The sequence below is a fragment of the Podarcis gaigeae genome (genome assembly GCF_964106915.1).
Source record: "Podarcis gaigeae genome assembly, chromosome: 6".
Taxonomy (NCBI): Eukaryota; Metazoa; Chordata; class Lepidosauria; order Squamata; family Lacertidae; genus Podarcis; species Podarcis gaigeae.
The window spans coordinates 37,528,723-37,544,450 of NC_139682.1; the positions used below are offsets into that span (position 1 = coordinate 37,528,723).

General features: G+C 41.5%; 1 protein-coding gene across 8 annotated transcripts in view; it reads right to left on the minus strand.

Moving 5' to 3' along the window:
- Nucleotides 1–15,728, minus strand: part of TRAF3IP3 (TRAF3 interacting protein 3) — a 38,872-nt gene that overhangs the window by 13,245 nt on the left and 9,899 nt on the right. For all 8 annotated transcript variants that reach the window (XM_083745542.1, XM_083745540.1, XM_083745538.1 and 5 more), the window contains exons 3-9: nucleotides 13,156–13,558; nucleotides 11,826–11,961; nucleotides 11,396–11,453; nucleotides 11,210–11,234; nucleotides 10,304–10,333; nucleotides 7,919–8,014; nucleotides 2,657–2,728 (exon numbers count right to left, since the gene is read on the minus strand). In XM_083745542.1, the coding sequence (XP_083601668.1) occupies nucleotides 2,657–2,728; nucleotides 7,919–8,014; nucleotides 10,304–10,333; nucleotides 11,210–11,234; nucleotides 11,396–11,453; nucleotides 11,826–11,961; nucleotides 13,156–13,497 (759 nt within the window). In that variant the 5' untranslated portion in view covers nucleotides 13,498–13,558. The remainder of the gene's footprint in view (nucleotides 1–2,656; nucleotides 2,729–7,918; nucleotides 8,015–10,303; nucleotides 10,334–11,209; nucleotides 11,235–11,395; nucleotides 11,454–11,825; nucleotides 11,962–13,155; nucleotides 13,559–15,728) is intronic.

A 15,728-nucleotide genomic window follows, 5' to 3' on the forward strand; every position in this document is an offset into this window, starting at 1 on the left:
TTCCCCGCGTCCTCCCAACCCTGCATTCTCTGTAATACATAACATCTGCAATTTGTTAACTTGTTTCAATACTTATTGTATCTTCCATTTTATCATGTTACCCAATTTCAAATATATTATGACCCAAAACATGTACGTTTTCATTTTAACACAATAAAGTTGTTTCATTATTCTATCTCTGACTTCTTGTACCTTAATTTCCATTTCTTTAATTTAACATTACTGAAGCTAGAATTTCCTAAAAGGTGTGTTTTTTAACATTCATACAACTTATAATATTTTTCCAAATAGTCTTTAAATTTTTTCCAATCCTCCTCAATTGTTTCTTCTCCCAAGTCTCGGATTCTGCCAGTCATTTCGGCCAGTTCCATGTAGTCCATCAACTGCGTGTGCCATTCCTCCAGTGTGGGTAAATCTTGTGTCTTCCAATGTTTTGCAATCACGATCCTTGCTGCTGTAGTAGCGTACATAAAAAAAGTTCTGTCCTTCTTAAGCACTCTCTGGTCCACCATGCCCAGGAGGAAGGCCTCTGGTTTCTTGGGTAAGGTAAATCTAAGTACCTTTTTTAGTTCATTATGAATCATTTCCCAAAAGGCCTTCACTTTCGGGCAGGTCCACCAGAGGTGAAAGAATGTCCCTTCCGCCTCTTTACATTTCCAGCATTTATTATCAGACAGGTGATATATCTTAGCAAGCTTGACTGGGGTCATGTACCACCGGTATATCATTTTCATAATGTTTTCCTTCAAGGCACTACATGCCGTAAATTTCATTCCGGTGTTCCATAACCTTTCCCAGTCTTCAAACCTAATGTTATGCCCCAAATCCTGCGCCCACTTTATCATGGCGGATTTGACTGTCTCATCCTGAGTATTCCATTTAAGCAGCAGGTTATACATTCTCGAAAGTAGTTTACTTTTTGGTTCTAACAGTTCTGACTCTAGTTTCGATTTTTCCACCTGGAATCCAACCTTCTTGTCTACTTTAAAGACCTCTTGAATTTGTGCATAATGCAACCAATCTCGCACCTTGTTTTTTAGTTTTTCCAAGCTCTGCAACCTCCAATTGTCTCCAATCTTTTCAATAATTTCCTCATATTTAGGCCAATTGGCTTCCATATTAGGTCTCTTACGTGCCTTGGCCTCCACCGGTGAGAGCCACCTCGGAGTCTTACTCTCCAATAAGTCTTTATATTTTGTCCAGACCATTAAAATTGCTCTCCTGACAATGTGGTTTTTAAACAGTTTGTGCACTTTAACCTTGTCATACCACAAATATGCATGCCACCCAAAAGCGTTGTCAAACCCTTCCAGATCTAGGACATCAGTGTTTTCCAGTAAAATCCAGTCTTTCAACCAGCAGAAGGCTGCGGATTCATAATATAACCTCAAGTCTGGCAGGGCAAATCCCCCTCTTTCTTTCGCATCAGTTAATATCTTAAACTTTATTCGGGGCTTTTTGCCCTGCCAAACAAACTTAGTGACATCCTTCTGCCACCTTCCAAAGCATTCCACCTTGTCCACGATCTGTAGGGTCTGAAACAAAAATAACATTTTTGGCAATACATTCATCTTTATAGCTGCTATTCGGCCCAAAAAGGAAAGTTTCAATCTTGACCACGTTTCCAAATCTCTTTTGATTTCTGACCAACATTTCTCGTAGTTGTCTTTAAACAAATTCAAATTTTTGGAGGTCAGATACACCCCTAGGTATTTTACTTTTTTAACCACATTTAATTCTGTTTCTTTCAGGAACTCATCTATTTCTGCAGTTGTCAAATTTTTTGCTAAAACCTTAGTTTTTTGCTTGTTCAACTTGAATCCCGCCACCCGACCAAAGTCAGAAATTAATTCTAGCACTCTTTTAGTACTAGAGACTGGCTCCTGTAATGTTAATACCAGGTCATCTGCAAATGCTTTCAATTAGAATAAAAGATAATAGTTTGAGTTCCTCACTGGAAGCTTTATAAATTTATATATTGTAACATCACGAATGGAAATCATTAATTATGTAGTAGCTGTTGACTAAGGGATTATTATAATAAGTGAAATGTAACTGGCATTAAGTAAGATTATGGGAAGCAGTGATATAAGATCGGAAATGCACCCAAACCACCATGCAGGGAGCCACATTAACAAAAATGTATTAATTGGAAATTGATTGGTTTTTTGATAATTGTATAATTTGGGAATTAATTGTTATTGTTATAATTTGGCTATTATTGGGGGTATACTGGAAAAGAATTTTTTAAAAAGGAGGGGAGAAAAAAAAGGTTGCCCACTTGTGATCTAGAGCATGGCAATGTTATAACAGAATTGGAATCTCTATCAGGGAGTCAAGTAGGTCATGCCCAAGCACTCATCTCTGAAACACAGAGCAGCCCCAAGAATACAAAGACTGGCCATTCCTGGCATAATTATTAAAATTCTCTCAGAGGGGACAAACCACCCTTCTTTTTTGAGCCAAAGATGATTACATTATATTATAATTATTATATATTTATTTATACCCCACTTTTTCCCCTGACAGGGACTCAATGAGGCTGACATATAAAACAGGAACAGCTAAAAACATTTTTTTAAAACAACAACAACAACAACAACAACCAAACATTTATAGAATTGAAACAATGTTAAAACTATGAAGAATATGTTACCTGGGTGCAAGTCTGCAACTGATTCTCCAGGGCACTCAGCCTGCACTTGAGTTTGTCTTCATTTAGCTGACCCTAAGAGGAGGGTGAGGGAAAGGTTGGAATTTTACATCCTCAACTTCCAAAGATTTGTCTAACAAACAAACAAAGAAGAAAATGAACCCACGTCCCCATATCCCTGTGCCCTGGTTCACTCATGTTTTCCAGAGTTGTTTTTTGTTTTTTGCAAAATATGAGCAATTCAGCTGAATAATGGCAGCCTGGAAGTGCCTCTATCTCCAGCACTCCCTAGTTATTTGTATCTATGCATTTTATCACTGTCTTATTGAGAGTGACTTGGTGCATCACAGAACAGGGTTCCTGGACCTTTCGCCGTTGGGTGGAAGCCATCTCTTGTGCTGAGGAGAACCTTTCAATAAGTGCTGCTTTCCTCACCACTGCATGACAAGGCGTACCTTCCAGAATCTCCTCTTCTAAACACCTACCTAGCAAAGTACTGCACACCAAACCTGAGTGGAGCATTTCTTAATATGCTTGTGATTAAGCACAAAAACAATGGCTCAGATCCCTAGGAAATGCCTCTGTGCATTAATCCAATGTGCAAAACGGCAAATCTGCTTTCCAAAGAGCAATGCTCAAAATTAATGGAGCTGGTGCCTAGGGCAGCACCCTTTGAAACACCAAGGAAAGGGGATTTTAGGTACTTGAGTCTCTTTGCTATAACAAAGGCGGCATTTTTTCATCTCCGCCAAGCTAAGCAGTTGGCTCCTTACCTCTCTCGCCCTGACCTAGCCACTGTGATCCACGTGATGGTCACCTCCAGACTGGATTATTGTAACTCGCTCTACGTGGGGCTGCCCTTGAGACTGACCCAGAAACTCCAGCGGGTGCAGAATGCCGCGGCGAGACTCCTTATGGGGTCTTTGCTGCGAGATCATATTCATCCGGTACTATACCAGCTGCACTGGCTCCCGGTGGAGTACAGGATCAGGTTTAAGGTGCTGGTTTTAACCTTTAAAGCCCTATACGGCCTAGGACCCTCGTACAGTGGTGCCTCGCAAGACGAAATTAATTCGTTCCGCAAGTCTTTTCGTCTTGCGAGTTTTTCGTCTTGCGAAGCACGGTTTCCCATAGGAATGCATTGAAAATCAATCAATGCGTTCCTATGGAAACCGCCTTCAGACCAGGTTTGGGGACAGTCTGTCCCCCGACCTCTTCTGAAGGCCGACGGGGGGGGCGAAAGTCTTTGCTTCCCCCCCCTTCCCGGGACAGCGGAGAAGCGCTGCGCAGTTCCCGGACCTGTCCTGAAGGCTTGCGGTGGGAGGAGGGCTTTCCTCCCCACCGCCAACATTCAGAATGCTGTTCTGAATGTTGGCGGTGGGGAGGAAAAACCTTCCTCCCACCGCAAGCCCCGGGAACAGAGGAGAAGCGCTGCGCACCTTCCCCTCTGTTCCCGGACCTGTCCTGAAGGCTTGCGGTGGGAGGAGGGCTTTCCTCCCCACCGCCAACATTCAGAATGCTGTTCTGAATGTTGGCGGTGGGGAGGAAAAACCCTCCTCCCACCGCAAGCCCCGGGAACAGAGGAGAAGCCCTTCGCGCCTTGTCCTCTGTTCCCGGACCTCCCACCGCAAGCCTTAGGACAGGTCCAGGAACAGAGGAGAAGGCGCGCTGCGCTTCCCCCTGTCCCCGGAGATTTCCCTATGGGCTTTCGTCTTGCGAAGCAAGCCCATAGGGAAATTCGTCTTGCGAAGCCGCTAAAAAATCGGAAAACCCTTTCGTCTTGCGGGTTTTTCGTTTAGCGAGGCATTCGTCTTGCGGGGCACCACTGTACCTACGGGACCGCCTCTCCTGGTATGTCCCACGGAGGACCTTACGGTCTTCAAACTAAAACACATTGGAGATCCCAGGCCACAGAGAGGTTAGGCTGGCCTCAACTAGAGCCAGGGCTTTCTCGGCCGCGGCTCCAATCTGGTGGAACGCTCTGTCACAAGAGACTAGGGCCCTGCGGGACCGGACATCTTTCCGCAGGGCCTGCAAGACAGAGCTGTTCCACCAGGCCTTTGGTCAGGGCGCAGCCTGACCCCCTCCTCTGGCAATCTGCACAGAATTTTGCTTGATGGTTGCCATTAATTTGATTTTAATTTGATTTTAATTAATTTTATAATGAATGTTTTTAGAATGTTGAACTATTTTGATTGTTGTTAGCCGCCCTGAGCCCAGCTTTGGCTGGGGAGGGCGGGATATAAATATTTATTTATTTATTTATTTATTAATTATTATTATTATTATTATTATTATTATTATTATTATTATTATTAAGGCATGGTAACAAACTAGTGCTTCCATTTGTGTCCAAAATGGGCTAACACCACCTACAAAGAGGTACTATGTTGCAGCAGACTTTCAGTAACACCACACAATCCTAAGGCAACAGAGAGACATCACATTCACAGGGATGTCTGCACTGGAGAATTATCTAGCTGTTAATCCACTTCTTCCCTTGTTCAAATTAGATCACATGTGTATGAGGAACAACTTTGGTCTTTCCTGTTCATACCAGTAGGTGTTCTCTTTTGTGTTTGTCCCCATCTTCCAAACTGCTGAATCTATTATGCAAATTCTATTATGCCTATTAGGCACAGACAGGGCATGCCCAGATAGCTGTGTGCACAACTTGGGGGCTGTTTTTTAAATCTCCCTGTCCAGGAAGTGTGCAATAGCATACAGTGAAGGAACTGTAAATTCTCAGCACCCAATTTTCACGTGGTTTGCTTGTACAGTTTTCCGATTTTGTTCAAATCTGAGAGATATGGAAGGCTATGCTTCTTCATTCAAGAGCACTCCAGAAATAATTGTCTGCATAGCTGGGAAATAAAATTAAAAGAATCGTAAATTGTCAGCACACACTTTTCAGAATAATGGTGCTGCTCAATAGCTGGTGTGCAAATATTTAATGATGTTTGCTTGTGCAGTTTTCTGGTTTTGTGCAAATCTGAGGGATCAAAAAGAAAAGAGAAGAAAAGAAAAGAAAAGAAAAGAAAAGAAAAGAAAAGAGCATGTGGTCCCTTCAGGAGTGTGCTGGACATAGTTATGAGCATCATTAGGAAAGAAATTAAAGGATGCTACAGGACACTAGCTTATAGGTTTCCAGAGGAGCCACATAGCCATTTCCAAATCAGATTTATTTCTCTTCTCTTATTTGGAAACAAAGGGGTGAAAGCTTCCCCCCACTTACACTCCTGATCCTGACTCTGTGCCAACTGCTTATTTCTTTAAAAATCAAACATGGCAGAACAAACTACAAGACAGGCATCACGTCAAGTTTGCTCCTTAGACATTTTGAGGCACTGAAAATGTTAGATGCCACCTACGGTTTTAAAGAGGCTCTTATTTTTTAATTAACTCATCTCTCATCTGACATTTGCCATGCCAAATCTCAAAGCTTCCAATCTGTGTTTGTTTTTGAAATCCCAGCAGCAGGCTATTTGTTCCTCTCCAGAGGTATGCTGTTAAGGCAAAGGCTGCAGTGGAAAACTATTTTCTACAACATCACTGCTGAGAGGTGAAGTGCAAACCCACCTGTTGCTAAGTTGAGGTTTCAGAGACACTTCCTGCCAGCGAGGGTGTCAAGCTATTTTTTCCTCACTCCTCTTGAAGCTTGACTGAAGTCTTTCACAGAGGAAGTCTCAAACCACAAAAGCATCAGACTGTACATATTCTTTGTCATTTCTCTTCTGTCAGAGCTCTTGCTGATCTTATTTTTGGGCAAACTACTTTGCATTGCTTTTCTTTTTTAAAACTGCCTTCAGCATTTTAAGGGCTTAACTTTCAATGCTGCCTACCTGTCTAACTGTGAAAAGCTGTTTAGGCTGTAGAGAGGACCTAACATTTTGTGGGGTTTTGGGGCAGTACAATAAGACCATCCTTGCTAACAACCGAAACACACTTCTTCCATCCCATAAAAGGATGTTCTTTTACTGGTCTGGCGGTTTTTCAATATGATCCCTGCTGAATCCACAAAAACTTGATTCCTCCTCTCAAAAGGGCGATAAAGTCTGTCAGTATGGCTCCTATAAGCACCTATATGCAAGTGGCCTATGATATTACCCCAGAAAAAAACACATGCACTACAATAGCCCAGTACAGAAATGGCCTGCTATTTAAATGATCGTTTCCTTGTTTCCAAAAACCATTTCCCCCTCACCTCAGCAGAGTGAATTCCCACTTCTAGTAGACCTACTAACACTGACCTAAAATTTAAAAACTTCATATAAAATGAGCACAAATGTTCTCCCGCCCTCTGCCCCACATGAAGGCACTCTACTGGGGAGCAAGACTCCTACTCTCTGGTTATCTAGTCTGATCATAGTGAAACAGGGACTGGAGTCACTAAACTGATACTGGGCAAAATCACTCTCAAAATGTGATACTTCTCTGAAATACTGAGGTGTCAGGCCCCAGGTCTACTGCAATTTCCTTTTTTGTGAGCCTTGTTTACACACTATGGACAAATGTGGTGGCACATGAAGCACTTGATTGGACAGACTTACACAAGTCTCAAGCACTTAAAATGCATTTTCTAATTTTCAGGGTGCTAACTCCACCACCTTGAATCATGGTAATTAAAATTGGGGTTTTTTTTAAAAATTAAGTTTTTCAAACAGAATAAAAGCCAGGTAAGAAGGAAGCAGAGAAGTGGGATAGGAAGGAATAAATAACAATCCTGATATTCTGTTAGTTTGAACCATGCTTATACAGTAGTTTCTAAGTCCATAGCTTTTATCTGAAACACCTGATGCTTTTATGCATTTCGAGCTTTGTTCTATGGAAAGCAGATAAGTCATTTTTGCACACAGGGTCAAGTTGAGCATTGGTGCATATGAGTGCATGGCTAAATCTTAAGCGTACTTATCAGGAAACGTTCAACTCATATTTGGAATGTGGTACTTTTCTTGTCCCTCTTGTAGATGCCTAGAAAGGGAGATTCTTGGCAAGCACACCTTGTCACAACAGAGCACTGCACCTACTGAAATTGTCTCTTCTGGACAAGGAATGACCTGGGCCTAAGAATGAAAGGTCCAGGAACCATGTTCACTGATGCATCTGGTCACTCTGGGTAAGATAGTGATAACATGTGTAGGTGCCTTGTCCTTACTCCTCTACCTCCTGGTAAACAGCAGCATTATGGCAAATCAAAGATCAGGTGAGTGTCACCACCCCACCCTGTCACCTGCTATGGATAATCTCAGCATGGCTAATCAGTACCTTCCAAGACTTTTCTGCCGCTTGCAGCAATGCGGCAAAAAGTTCCTGTAAGATGGCCATCTTTTGCTTCAGCAGTAGCTCCCGATGAAGTGCCTCCTGAAAAAAGGAAAGGAGGAATCAGGCTCAGCAAAGTGTGCAAAAGGTGTACTTATTCCCCAATGCATCCACACTATACATTTAAAGCACATGGCTTCCCCCAGAGAATCCCGGGAACTATAGTTTGCCCCCAACAGAGCTATAATTCCCAGCATCTTTCACAAACAACAGTTCCCAGGATTCCTTGGGGGAAGTCGTGTGCTTTAAATATATGCTGTGGATGTCACACCCATCTGCTGTGTCAGTAATGAGGTTTCCCTTAATCTCCCAGTAGAAATTGCTGCCAGGCTGGTTCAGAACGGCTTGACTACTTCACACAAAAGAGGCACCCTGCATTGCCAAATCTCTTATGGGGCTCTGATTCTGCACATGCTCTCACACCAGCTTCCCGTAAGCTGGCTATCAACCTGCATTTGTTGACCCCATTGCTCGCAAGGGGCCACCTTTAAACCGCAACCCCCTCTATCTTCTTCACTTATCTGTGCCTGAGATGCCATTTCCTGCACACCACTGTTATCATTTCTCTTAGGCTTTCAGAAGGAAATCCCAGCATTGCGTTAAGATCAGACCGCTGGTCCCTCTAGCTTGCCCTTTCCAATGACTGTTAGAAGGTTTCTAGGTTTTCTTCTTTTTAAAAAAAAGATATTTATTAGAGTTTTCAATTTTAATACAATGAAAATCAAAAAGAAAAAAGAAAAAGATAACAAAAATAAATAATAATAATAATAATAATAATAATAATTAAAAACACACAAATTTTCCATAACTTGTTTTCCTTTAACTTATTTCCCAGACTTCCTCATACCTCCCTTTTTTGTATTCCAATTCAAATTGTTAGTTCAGCAAATCCTTATCAATAAGCTTTAACCTACTTCTAAACCTTTTTTCCATATTCTCTTAAACATTACAGCTGGAAACCACTTAATTTCTATCCGACATCGTTCTAACATGAAGGTTTCTAGGTTTTCAGACCTTTCCCCACCTCCAAGGACCAACAGAGCAACTCATAGACTTCAATCCTATTCAAGCTTGCAGGTGAGTAAGTCCCAATGAACTCAAGTGGGTTCACTTTTGAGTAGATACATACACAATCATACTGCTCAGCAATAAATTGGATGGCATTGTAATGACTGCTTGATGAAACTTGTGCAAAACTGCAGATGATGATGATGATTATTAAAAAATGTGATTTTGCACTAGCAGAAAGCACTTACTCGCAACTAAAGGTAAAGAGACCCCTGACTGTTAGGTCCAGTTGTGATCGACTCTGGGGTTGCGGCGTTCATCTCACTTTACTGGCCAAGGGAGCCGGTGTATAGCTTCTGGGTCATGTGGCCAGCATGACTAAGCCACTTCTGGCGAACCAGAGCAGCACATGGAAACGCCATTTACCTTCCCGCCGGAGCAGTACCTATTTATCTACTTGCACTTTGACGTGCTTTCAAACTGCTAGGTTGGCAGGAGCAGGGACCAAGCAATGGGAGCTTACCCCGTCACGGGGATTCAAACCACCGACCTTCTGATTAGCAAGCCCTGGGCTCTGTGGTTTAGACCACAGCACCACCTGCGTCCCCTCGCAACTAGTTATTGCTAGTCCATCCCTGCAACTCTCCATGTACTACAGCTTCCTATGTCCTCTACAAAGATGCTTCTGATGGTAGGGAGACCTTCTGGAACAGCAAGGATATGGCAAGGAGTGATGCAGTAGGCAGGGAGAAGTTGGCTTTGCATGAATAGAACCAGAGGACTTTCCAGGAGTTCAGCCTCACCTCACCTAAAGATGCTAGGGATTGAACCAGGGATGTACTGTAGGCAAAGCAATTAATTGCATTTTAAATAATTTAAACTTTCTTTTTTAAACCTGCTGCTTGATTCACATGGGGTGGGATTATTTTTTTTAAAAAAAATACTTTAAAAGATTATTAATCCATTAATCTAACTGTCTGTTTTTATACTTAACACTATTGGTAATCCAAATGTCCAGGAAAATGGGTAGCAGCCTTTACCTAGTGAAAATATGCACAAGGCCTAAAGCCACACGCTAACTTTTCTCCATTGGTATTGCCTTCAAGGTGTCTGCTAAGGCACCAAATGTGAGGAAATGTTTGACTCTAAATAATGCTTTTGTCAAGCCTCTGAGAGCAAAATCTGAGGTAATTTTCCCAATTGGTGCATGTCTCATTTACAGTTATGGTCCTATCTGAAGGACAGAAGTCCTTTCAGAAGAAACAAAAAAGTCCTGGCACAACTCTTCTTGAAAAATGTTCCGATTTAGTGTTAATTACTCACCTTGAGGTAGTTAGAAAGTTGAATAATCTCCTGAAATTGAAATAAATGGATTTAAAGTTCTGCTTGAGTTGAACATGGAAGTATTAGCATATGTCAAGGAAATTAAACAGGCACTATCAATCTGCAAGCCTCAAAATGAAGCTTGTATTCTTGGCAAGGTAACAGATAGACCAAACATTCAGTGTGTTTAGGCTATGGATACTGGTGGGCATTGCAAAGTTAAGGGTACTTGATAAGAAGTATTCAAGGCAAAGCCTTCTACGATACAAAGACTACTGGGAAAGACAGCTCTTCCCAGCCTGGTGTGCTTCAGATGTTTTGGGCTACATCTCCCATCAGTCTGGTGCAAATTGTAGCCCAAAACATCTGGAGAGGAGGCTGATTTGGAGAATAATCCACAATTGGCTGCAGCACAGTGATATGACCTGCCCAGGTTTATCCAAGATGAAAGTCACTGCATGGCTCAGTGGCCTTTAACAATGGCCTGTGACTGTTTTGAAGTCCCAGACAGGCAGCAGAAAATGAAAGTCTCATTATTTGTTTAAAAAGCTCACAAGGAAGGGATCTAGAGGTCATCCAGCTCAACCCCAACCCCATCAAAATATAATATAAGCTGTTTTCTTTGAGAAGTTTTCCAGAGCTTAGTCAGTATTTTTCAAGGATTCCTCAAACCCAGTTTCAAATTGGTATGATGCTGCTGTGGGTGTTTTGCAATCCCAGGCAGGCAGCAGAAAAGGAAAGTATTACTATAAGCTAAAGTGGAAACACATGTACAGGTTAGTTTGAGCAGCTTATAGTCTTTACCACCAAATATATTTTATCTCTAGGATCTGATGTGTGCTGCTACACAGAGTATATCAATCATTAATGTCTTAAAATAGGTTTCACATTTCTTGTATTCCATACCTTATCTAAAACTGCTGTTCCACAACTGAAAAAGAAAAAAAGGAGAAGACTATGTCAAAAGAGGATGTGCCACTATTGCAAAGAATGATGCCATAGGAAAGAGGTAAATGATCAAAAGTGTCTAGTGAATAGTATAGGTAATCATCAAATGTGTCCATACAAAAACCAAACAATGTGCTTCCTTACTCTGTCTGTTGGCCTGAGCTTTTCTTTACTGTACTCGACTCATCTGTGGTTTGGGTACCTGTAAAAACACAAAATGAATAAATTCCATATAACTCCTTTCAAGAATGGAAAGTTAAATATGCTTGGACATATTTATTTTGCGTTTACGTATGCTGTTTATTTATGAAAGGAGCAGCAGAGGGGGGAAATACTTCCATTCCAGAGTCTTTGAAATGGAAGCGTTTGCATCTTAATGGCAACATTTTAATCATGTTTATGGGAAATAAATCCCACTGTGTTCAGTGAGGCTTTTTCCTACCTAAGTGGACATTTGAAGTCTTGCCATTATCTGAAAGAATGTCCAACCAGTTCAAATGGAATCATGTAAAATTTAGAAATAAGTTGCATACTAGTTTTTGCTAAACTGATTTCAAAGTTTGCAGAGTCTTACCTTTGCAGGTTGTGTAAACTTTCACAGTGAACATGTTTTCGGGAGAGGAGTTCAAGTTGCCATGTGCAAAAGTGTCAGTGAAGCTATGCTGCACAGATTTGGTATGAAGCTGAGAGGTACAGTTATCCCAAGACTCCTGAAACAAAGTAAGAACATGTCTCTCTTCAACATATTGGTCTCAAGCCACACTGAAATAGAGTTGGGTAGTATTAGTGCCAAATTACCTCTAAATTGCCCCAGTATCAGATTGTCTGCCCGTGGAAGGATGGGACTTAAAAAATAAAATAATTTGAGGAAATGAACTATTTAAGTGACAAAATAGCACTACTTTGCTATTAAACAAAACAAAACACTGTTGTCATCATCAGTAGTTGAAGCTTTCTGACTACAAGAACAAAAACTGACCCTGGAGTAATTTATGAAAGCTATTCAGGGGCTAATTTATTTATTTGAAATATTTGTTTTGATTCTTTTGTTTCCAAAACGTGAAAACAAACAAGAAGAACGGCAGAGCTACATCTTGTAATTACTAATAGGAAGTAGTATGTTTAACATAGATTCCTTCTTATGTAGTAAGCCCTGTGTGAAAGATCCATTGGCAACTTGGAAATTTCAGTCATCACCATACTTGTACTTAAGTCTCTTTCCCATGATCTGAATAAAAGCTTTGATAAATAGCTGTTTGATTTGTGTATGAGGTAAAATCATACCACACTATATAAAAATAAAATATTTTAGCTTTGCCCTTAGCTAATTCAAGTTGGTAAGTCATCCCCCCCCCCACCATTGAAACATTTATATGCCACTGTTTAGCCAAAGATTTCTAAGCAGTTTAACAAAAGATAAAACCAGAGGCTATTCATGACTAATCCCCCAGCCTTGATCAACAGGAAGTTATAAAACATCAGGAGCTGCCTCTGTTAGAACTTTGATATAGCTAACTCAGGTATGTCCACACTGATGGGCAATGGCTCTCCAGAAGGGTTCAAAAGAGGGGATATTCCCAGTCCTATCTGGAGCTGCTGGAAATTGAACCTGGGATTTCTACCACTGAGATACAGACGTTTCTCAAGGAAAATGGGCCACTGAAGTCACTGAGGCCACATTTGTATCATTCATTTAAAGCACTATTATACCACCTTAACAATCATGGCTTCACACAAAGAATCCTGTGAACAATAGTTTGCGACAGATGCTGAGAAAGACCTCCATCATCTCATGGAGCTACAATTCTCTGAGTTGTAACAATCAATCTCTTTTCACAGGGAATTATGGGAATTGTAGCCCTGTGCGGGGAGAAAGTCCCATTGCCCTTATGTTCAGATATTACCTGGTTAGCAGGCAAAGATCTCAAATATGCTGATCTCTCCCCTAAATCTCCAGGTTTGTTCTCAGGAACCAGGGACATGTCTGTGCCAGGAGTCAAATGCACTCCCTTCCTTCCTGGCCCTTCCATTATTAAATTTCTTCTTCTGAGTATCACTTTTTCTCGGCGTCTTTGAAGTAGCTCCTTGGCTTCTTTGCTCTGGCGTTTATCCGTGAGACGGCATGTGGTCCTGTTCCTCCTCCTGCCCAGGGTTTCTCGCTTTTCCTGCCGGCGTTCATATTTTTCTTCATAACTTTCATGCCTGGGGCCACGCCAGCCATGGGATTTGAAAATCTCTTTTATCATACTGATGGCACAAGACACGGCAGTGCAGAGCACTTTCCAAATACACTTGAGAGTCACCTTCCTGGGGAAACTGTGAGAACAGAAGTTAGCAGGATGTTAGGCTGTGGGAGATTTATGTATACAATAATACACACAATGTATCTATGGAATAGGATGCAATTGACCCCAAAATGAAAATGTTTTTTCATAAAATCAAATATGCTTTCATGAGGGCAGGGTAACTAAATTCTGAGCTTCTGGAAGATGAAGCAAACTGTACTGTTCATATCATATTGCATATTGTGGAAATTTTACTGCTTCACTTGAGCAGGGTTATTTTAAAAGCTGTTTTCCTGTTACGGATAGGTAGCCGTGTTGGTCTGCCATAGTCAAAACAAAAAAAATTCCTTCCAGTAGCACCTTAAAGACCAACTAAGTCAGTTCTTGGTATGAGCTTTCGTGTGGGTGTATCTGAAGAAGTGTGCATGCACACGAAAGCTCATACCAAGAACTGACTTAGTTGGTCTTTAAGGTGCTACTGGAAGGAATTTTTTTTGTTTTTACTGTTCTCCTGTTATTCAAGTCTTTGGTGATTTCAACAACATGTGGGAAAATCCTAGAATAATATTTTAGAAGAAGATCATTCATCTAATTAACCTTCCCATTCACCCCCTCCCCCAAGTTTTATGCTGGACCAAAATGCAAATTCCATGGCTTTTTAAAAACGCATGTAATTTTTCATTTTTCCAATGAAACTAAAATTAATCTACTACTAAAATACAAAAGAAATTCAATGTAGTGCCCAATATTTTGAGTATTTTTTTTTATATCCCTGAAGCTCTGTAAAGCTTTTGAACTAGGAAATTCACTGATAAATGCACACAGATATCTGCAATAGATACAATTTTTGAAAGTGGGTTTCTTCCTCCAGATGCTTTTTGCATTTCACCTTCTGCTTAGGTTTAAGGGCTGCAGAGAGTGTGCTTTGCAGATTGCTTGGGAGTCATCAAAGGAACATCTAGAGATGACAAATTCTGAGGGCAAAGCTCACTGTAACAATGAGCAGGCATGCCACTGTTCCTTTAAAAACCCCCGCCACCACTTACCTCCTGTAGTAGCTTTACTTTCTCTGTTCTCCACACTGTCCAAAGGCTGTTGGATTAGGGATGTCATGTTCTATTGCTTAATGCTACACAGTTAAATATATTTATGTTCACTTTGAAGAAGGCTTACAAACTAAAGCCCGAAAACTGCAGCTAAAGGCAGTTTTCTGTGTATATCAGACTTAATCCAAGTTACATAGGCAGGTTGTGCCAGAATTCAGACAGAAGAATGAATGCCTTTGTTTTGGCATTACCTTGTTACCCTGTGCCTATATAAAGAGTGAGTTGTTAACCTCCTCCTTCCCTCATTAAAATCTTGACGGCTCATATGCTACAAGTATGTACGTAATTTGTCCTAGGAGTCAACTATATGAAAGGATTCAGATCTTTGCTTTTCCATCAGAAATAGAAAACAGGGTAGTGGGGGTGGGCGAAAGAGAACCCAACAAACTTCAAAAAAACCCTTATCCATCCTTTAAGCCAGTGGGATAATCCCTGTGCATATTCTAAGAATGGTGGCTGAAAGGAGGATCATGTGAGCATGTTAGGCATTCAGGAAAGAAGGTTAGAACAGGATTGGCCTTACACTACAATTTAGTGGCTAGCAGAGCTTTATTTCTGTCCATACCCTCCCCAGTTTAACAGTTATCTAGCTGCAACAGTAAAAGGGACGCGGGTAGTGCTGTGGGTTAAACCACAGAGCCTAGGACTTGCTGGTCAGCGGTTCAAATCCCCACGATAGGGTGATCTCCCATTGCTCGGTCCCTGCTCCTGCCAACCTAGCAGTTCGAAAGCACGTCAAAGTGCAAGTAGATAAATAGGTACTGCTCCAGCGGGAAGGTAAAGGGCGTTTCCGTGCGCTGCTCTGGTTTGCCAGAAGCAGCTTAGTCATGCTGGCCACATGACCTGGAAGCTCCCTCGGCCAATAAAGTGAGATGAGCGCCACAACCCCAGAGTTGGCCACGACTGGACCTAATGGTCAGATGTCCCCTTTACCTAGCTGCAACAGTACACTTGACCATGAGGACTAGGAAGCTGGTTTAAAATGCAACAGCCAGGATTTTAAGTGGAATTGCTTCCTGGGAGCGTAACTTGACAGTTTTGAGAAATGCGCACTGTTAGCCAGTTCACTTCCAAGCCCAGTTCAAG